The 7770-nt window shown below is 34.7% G+C and overlaps 2 protein-coding genes across 2 annotated transcripts; both read left to right on the forward strand.

Moving 5' to 3' along the window:
- The first annotated feature begins 454 nt into the window (after nucleotides 1-454).
- Nucleotides 455-1897, forward strand: LOC136997909 (uncharacterized). The gene is given in 2 exon segments (XM_067349309.1): nucleotides 455-1797; nucleotides 1799-1897. Coding segments are annotated over 2 exon segments (1182 nt in total). The 5' UTR covers nucleotides 455-714.
- Nucleotides 1898-3131: 1234 nt separating this feature from the next.
- Nucleotides 3132-6083, forward strand: LOC136997732 (uncharacterized). The gene is made up of 5 exons (XM_067348841.1): nucleotides 3132-4116; nucleotides 4212-4253; nucleotides 4331-4484; nucleotides 4557-4719; nucleotides 4821-6083. The coding sequence occupies exons 3-5, from the start codon at nucleotides 4335-4337 to the stop codon at nucleotides 5018-5020; spliced, it is 513 nt and encodes a 170-aa protein (XP_067204942.1). The 5' UTR covers nucleotides 3132-4116; nucleotides 4212-4253; nucleotides 4331-4334; the 3' UTR covers nucleotides 5021-6083.
- Nucleotides 6084-7770: the final 1687 nt, after the last annotated feature.

Below are 7770 nucleotides of genomic sequence, written 5' to 3' on the forward strand. Positions count from 1 at the left end.
TAATGAAAAATAAAAAAGTAATATTTATTATTATGTAATATTCTCGCTCCTCTAAAGTTTGTTATCTTATTTTAATTATATCTTGTATATATAGTAACTAGTACAATAAAAATTATTATAATAAATAATAAAAAAAATATTTAAAAACTTTATTGATGTTTAAATAGTATTAGTTTTGTATACTTTTTTATGATTATTTCTTTAGACTTGTTTATATTGGAAGGCTTGTCATAGATAAGCTTGTCTAGTTTGTCATCACACACATCAACATAATCGACGCATGCGTATTGCAATAAAATGTACAGACAAGGATAGATAGATGTTGAGGACAACGGCAAGTCAGCTATGCCCCTTCCAGTATATATGTTCTAAGACGCGGATCGGATTGGGATTGCGAATCGCAAATCGAAATTCAGTCAATCAAGACGAAGCATAAGAGTCTTGATTGGCTAAATTCCGATCCGCGATCCGCAATCCTAATCCGATCCGCGTCTGCAATACGTAGTGTGACACGGGCTTTATCGCTATTTTTCACGGGCCGTTATCTCGATCATTCTGAATTCAATCGTTGTGGCAGTAATTAGTGCGAACAAAAAATATTATAATAGTAATTGAGATTCTGCAGGATTCGTAACTACGTACATCGCTTGCAGTAGACATCATCAAGGTAAGGACATCAACGTAAATATGGAAAGAATCAAATTATAATCGTCTATGTCGCGAAAATCGCTGCACAATTTATCTGTGAGACAACGAAGTAGGGTTATGTTCGAAATAAAGAACCGTTTACGATATCATTCAAAATACAATATTGCCGATGAAAATAATCGTGATGTTCAAAATATTTCTATTCCGTTGGTTACCGAATATGGCTTATTTACAAATAATAATGATACTTGTAATTATAAATGCAATGCAACTTCGGAAGATGATGGATCTTTTGTTTCTTGCTCTTCTTCTTCTTCTTCTATCTTTGATGAGAGTGATGCAGTTGTATCATCTTTTATTGATACTTCGATTGAGCCATCTTTTCGCGAACGTTTAGCGTCTTGCTTCGTGGATAATAATCTAACGCATATCCAAGGTAACAGCATATTATCCCTTCTTCGAACACATCCCTGCTTTTCTACCTTGCCCAAAGATGTAAGAACACTTCTTGATACACCACATACACGTGTTGTAGTTGCTGATGTAGAACCAGGAGAATATGTTCATTTTGATCTTGAAGCCGGGATTATTCAACATCTTTCAGATATTTCCATCGCATCTATTGTTAATTACTTAGAACTTGATTTCAATATAGATGGATGTACTTTAAATAAATCGGGTTGTATTCAAATTTGGCCCATTCAATGCAGAATTGTTAATGTACAGTGTGCAAGGCCAATAGTAGTAGGAGTTTATAAAGGTGCACATAAACCACATGATCCTAATATTTTCTTGAAAGAATTTATTTCAGATATTACAAGAATCATGTCTAACGGAGGAATTAATTTCCGTGGCAATAAAGTGCCAATACGACTTAGATGTTTTATAGCTGATGCACCAGCTCGAGCTTTTATTCTTAATCATCGTAGTCATGTGTCTTCGCATCCTTGTTCCAAGTGTAAAGTTTCTGGTATACGTTGTGAAGGTTGCAATATCTTTAATGGTACAAGTCATTCTCTTCGAACCGATGAGGAATATGTCAGATGTGTGGACGAAGATCATCATAAAGAGGGTAACTGTCCATTATCAATGCTTCCCATGGGAATAGTTTCGCAGACACCTTTTGAGTATATGCATCTAGTGTGTTTGGGCGTCATGAAAAAAATTTTATCTGCATGGATATATGGAAAATACTCACGTTTGTCAAAATTATCAGGAAGATTCATTTCTATTATGTGTGCAAGACTGAATAATCTTAAAGAATATTGTCCGTCAGATTTTGCAAGACGCCCTAGATCTCTCGAAATGTGTTCTAAATATAAAGCGACAGAATTTCGTCAATTTCTGCTTTATACAGGACCAGTTGTAACGTATGGTGTATTGGACGAGAGATTGTACAAGCACTTTTTATTCTTACATGTGGCAATAAGAATCTTAGTTTCCAATTCATCATCAAGACAATACTTGAATTTTGCAGAGCTTGCGCTACAAAAATTTGTTCATCGAAGTGATTCTTTTTATGGTTCAACCTTCAATACTTATAATATCCATGGCTTGCTTCATCTTACCAACGACGTGAGACGTTTTGGCACTTTAGATTCGTTTTCTGCATTTCCTTATGAAAATAACATGTCCATTTTTAGAAAATATTGTAGAAAACCGGGTTTACCTCTTCAACAATTCTTCAAAAGAATGACAGAGATTAAAATTCACGGAACAGTCGATACTCGTGTCATTGATTCGTCAATTCGTGTATCCGCATTGTATAATGATAGTAATTGTCATCAGTATCGTAAAATTAAATTTAACGGAATATTGCTGAGTATAGATGTACGTGATAGTTGCTGCATTTTACGTAATGGATCCATTTGCATTGTCTGCAATATTAGTCTACACAATAATTTGTATCGTTTGGCAGTCAAAAAATTTTTACAGGTTGAAGATTTTTATGACATTGGTGTGTGTGTGTGTATTATCTTCGGCTCTTCAAATATATAAATGTTCCACGTTGAGTAATGAAATCTTTTATATTAATCTGGATGAAGTCCATGCTAAATGTTACAGAATGCCTTTCTGGAATTCTATATCGATGGATGATAGTGACAGTAATGAAGATCATTTGCCTCAATACATTGTCGCTGCTATTGTACATAGCGAGAAGGCGTAAGATATACTCTTGCGAAAATTTTTTACAAGCATCTTTGTAGATTAAAGAATTATGGTTTTATTTTCTGCATGAATTTTGTGCTTTAAGATCTTCTATTCTCTTGTTTGGTTTGTTATTTTGTTTCTTTTCTCTTTTTCGAAAACAAATGTTTGCTATTGAAAAGCACGATGCATCATCATTTTTGCATCAATCTTCTGCCTTTGTCGTTATTTTCTTTAGCTGCTTTTAATACATAATGTTACATATACATACTGTTACATAATGTTACATGTACATACTACATATTTCCATTAATTACACACACACACGTGCACACACACGCGCGCGCGCGAGCGCGCGCACACACGCACACACACACACACACACACACACAAAATATGCATGTTGCAACAGGATAATTTTTGTTCTTAATAGTTTTTCTTGATAGGTTTTTTTTTATAGTTTTTCTTAATAGCTTTACTTAGCTTTCTCACTTTGAGTTGTGTGCACAGTTTGAATATTTTTAACAGTTTTAACAGTTTTTTTTCTTAATTTACATTTAATGCCTGTGTGAAAAAATTAAGTATAATGCAACATATGCGTTTTATTTACTTTCAAAGATGATGCATATTGTATAATTTTATTTGTTTTTAGATAGATTTAATAACTATTTAATTCAATATTATATATATTATGCGGTATTCATTAATATATGTATGTATTTTTGCTTATAAGGAAATGGAGGGACGACCGAAGCGCAGCATTGCAAAACCTTCCCGCTATTAGACCACTTCCTCCGATGACGAATTACCAAAACGCAAGAAGATCCCATTAAAGATCGTTACGGTTGGAGACATCGACAAGGATATCGGTCATCTCAAAGGAATTTTGAAGAACCCAGATAATTCAACCTATATGGATGAGAATACTTTTCATACTAATATTTATACACAAGAACACACAGACACACAATCATACATTCCTATCCATACGCAATCACAAACAAACATTCAACCTTATACATCCACTGCAACACATTTAACATCACATCCTCACACATCTATTCACGCCGTCGATACATCACACTCGATACATACATTACCCGCTCATTCTTCCATAGCTAATCATATAGATAATACTATTCATGCTAATAGTACAGATAATATTACTTTTACAAATAATACATATCAGTTTCAGAATACAACTCAGTTTCCGAATAAATTAAGAACATAGCCGGCACAGGAAAGTATTTCTCAAATAAACGAGTATCAGGTGAATCATACTGAAATTCCACGATTCACAGAAGGAACGGACTACAAACGGTAAATTTGTTAATATTTATAGAAATAGTGATTTCTAAATAAATTTGTTCATTATATTTGCAAGAATGTCAACGTTACTTGTGCTATGTTTGCAGGATAACGCAAGAAAAATTGAGCAGCATTGATGCCGAGCTCAAGTAAGTAAATCTAATGTATCATATCTATTAACATGATCTCTGTATATATAGATGCTTTTATTATATTTTATTTACAGAAGAATGAATGGTTTGCTGCACAACCTTTTGAAATGCGTGCAAAGCAACAATGACCGCGATCGCGTACCGCGTAAGCCAGCCTGTTTGCCCATATCATCCGTGATCGAAATGGATGCTTTTGAAGATATCGACGATAACGATTTTCGTGAAGTTGTAAGTAAACAGATATAAAAACTTTTTGTCCTTTATATGCAATATGCATTAACATTATTTTTCAATATCTAGGTGAATTATTTCAAATACATCGGCGGATTCAATTTAAAGGAAGCGGTAAATCTGTGCCTGAAGGAGGGATTACAGGACTCGGTAACGCCGTCATTCACTTGGTGGGGTCGAGAAAAAGATCAACGGCCGTTATATAATACCCGCTTTGTTATCGCTATTTATGGTACGATCTTTTTATTTCTCAGCATACACCTGTATACTGAGACACATTAATATTATTACGTATTTTGTTTATGATAATGTAACTTGCATATTTTTTTTCAGAAGCGATAAGCAGCAATCGTTATTTCGATAAGCCGACTCGGTCAGAATTTCAACTTCAAATACGAGAAGCTCTTAGAACGGCCAAGGAGAGATGCAGAAGTAAGGCGCATAAGCGATGCACACGAACAGACAATCACAGGCATGATTTTTGGAGCGACGATGTTCCTGAACAGATCGAAGATGAAAGAGCGGACGAGTAAGGATGCGTAAGACGAGCAGACGCGCAGACGATCTTTATAGAGTAAAGATAAGTACAAATTTTCTTTTTAACATTTTTCAATTATATTCCTGAATTCTTTCTAATATATAAAAATGTTTATTTGTTTTTTTTTTAGATTTTCAGCTTTTCTTTCAGTAGACTTCGCTGTGGTCGCGAAGATAGGCACTTTTCAGTGCCACTTTAATTTGGTGGAATCAATTTATTATGGTGGAACATTATTTGCATATTAATCGGCACTTTTCAGTGCCAATAATTTCTCTCTATTTTTATCAACACTTTTCAGTGCTAAAATATTAGTATTCTTCTCCATATGCACGTCTTAAATTATATTTTGTGTGTATTTTTCAGGTTGCTTCAATGATCAACGAGATAACGAGATCTTCGGAACCCGGCTGCATATTCCTCGCATAAACTGCTCCGCAACAGCATATATTATAGTATACGTACTATTTTTGTAGCACTATTGTGTTGTATTATGATATGTATAGTAGTATTTTCAACATCAAATTCTATTATATGTTGAAAATACTCTTATGTGTACTTGTATTTTATAACATAAATTTTTTTGTAAACGTTTGATATCTACATATGTAATATTAATTATAGAACTTTTATTTTAAAACATAATTAATGTAATCTAAATTTTATCAAATATTAATATTATTATATAAGTTAATTATTTATTGATGCGTATTTAATGTCTCTATTTTTAAATTAATATGTGTATACATCTAAAATAATTTAATGCTTATTTTAGATTGTGTATATATATATTTTATGTGTGCATTTTATTCTTTTTTGTACTTTGTTTATGATTAAAAACCGTGAATAAGTAAAATGTACATATTTTATGTATATATTTTATTTATTTACAGTTTTTAGTCATTTTTCTGTTACAAATACAAAATTTTCTTGCATATATATATGTGCAAAAATATTAAATTTATAAAATAAAAACTGTTTTTTATAACTTATAATTTTTTGAAATTTGTAAAAAAAATTGTAATATTTTTTATCTTAAAGTAAATATATTACATACCTATTGCATACATTTAATTAATTAAACATTTAATGTCATTATTCCATTTAAATTGACGGCAGATACTGCTCGATTTCTGCCAACAATCTGACATCAAATTCCACTATGCAGATCCTGTTCGATTTTTGCCGACAATCTGACATCAAATTCCACTACGCAGATCCTGCTCGATTTCTGCCGTCAATCTGACATCAAATTGCATTGTGCAGGTCCTGCTCAGTTTCTGCTGCCAATCTGCTGTCAGCTTATGTCGACAGGTTCTGCCGGCAGAACACGAGCTTAATGCGGACACAGATGGCACTGTATCTGCTGCCAAGTTCTGAGCGAATCTGCTCGCAAACTGCCGGTAGGCTGCTAACATTTTGCTGACTGGGACATTGTTCTCACATATGGAGAATCATTATGTACTGATAGGAATTATTGAAAAGAAAGGAAGAGAGAGAAAAAACATCAGGGCGCTAGTGGCTAAACCGAGGTTTGAACTCGGGTCTTCCGCTTGCCGGGCGAATGTTCTGACCACTAAACTACTCAGACCCCACGCTTCTAACATTTATCTCTCCTAGATTAGGAAATCAACAATTCTGTAGGACGAACGCGTCATAATGCCCGCGTGATTTAAAACAAAAATAATACATATAATGGAAAGGCTCTCTCTTCCTTTTTTTCCAATAATTTCTATCAGTACATAATGATTCTCTATATGTGAGAACAATGTACTAAACTTTTCGTACACTCTAAGTATCTCGAACCAGAGATCGGTGTACAACTTAACTGTCTCACGTAGACTAATAAATTAATTTCTTTAAGAAAAATTAAATAATTTTGCACTAACATCCCGCGACGATTCTCAATGCCTTTCTATTATATTATTTGATAGTGTTACGTCCTGATCAGACTTCACGATTCTTTTCTTTTTATTAAATACCAGACCTAGTAAACACGGGACCAACAAAAACTCTTAAAGAATATTATAACGCCAGAGCTGTTTTTCTCACGAGACACCATGAGCTCGAACTTTCTCACAGAGAAAAATAGCAAGGGGGATAGATATTTGAAAATACTTTGGTCGGTCAGCGTGCCTATCGTCGTCAGAAAAATCATAAAAATCAAAACTTGCGGTAACCGGAGTCTTTAGTCGACTCCAGATGTTTAAAGTAAGAAATAAAAACTAGCACCAGCTAGCCATATACTTGGATTCCGCCTACGGGAACCCTAGTAGATAGGATTTTACCGAGTGACGATCGGGCAATGACCACAGTCGCACGCCTAGAAGGCATGACACCTGATACGGTGTACGTGTTCAGTAGGTCTGGGAAACCGAGATGCATTAATCGCACTCTCCACGCGACCCCAGGGCCACGCGACAGTCGTAAACTGTCAAATTTATTAGATCAGTGACCCAAGGCCTCGCGAACTCATATACCGATTCTCAACCCTCCAATCTGGAAGCCGGGAATCGGGGTAAGCGCCTCTATAGACCACCCTTCGTTCCATCGTACGGTCTAAAGACTACGCCCACCTAGATCTTAAGACACTGAGATGCACCCCACCTATATTAATTAACACCAACCGGGTTACGCCACCTCAAAAACCTACCCCCATCGCATATGGACCCGAAACGACGCTATTCCTTATTCGTTAGGGCCCCTTTCTTCCTATCCCCATTCCAAGTAACTTAATTACCTAAACCT

The sequence above is a fragment of the Linepithema humile genome, chromosome 2 (genome assembly GCF_040581485.1).
Source record: "Linepithema humile isolate Giens D197 chromosome 2, Lhum_UNIL_v1.0, whole genome shotgun sequence".
In the NCBI taxonomy this organism is placed as follows: domain Eukaryota; kingdom Metazoa; phylum Arthropoda; class Insecta; order Hymenoptera; family Formicidae; genus Linepithema; species Linepithema humile.

Bases quoted from the DNA above. Each gene is read 5' to 3' on its own strand.
- LOC136997732 (XM_067348841.1), top strand. From the start codon at position 4,335: ATGAATGGTTTGCTGCACAACCTTTTGAAATGCGTGCAAAGCAACAAT. The intron at 4,485-4,556 runs GTAAGTAAACAG...TTCAATATCTAG, and splicing joins ATAACGATTTTCGTGAAGTT to GTGAATTATTTCAAATACAT. The intron at 4,720-4,820 runs GTACGATCTTTT...ATTTTTTTTCAG, and splicing joins CTTTGTTATCGCTATTTATG to AAGCGATAAGCAGCAATCGT.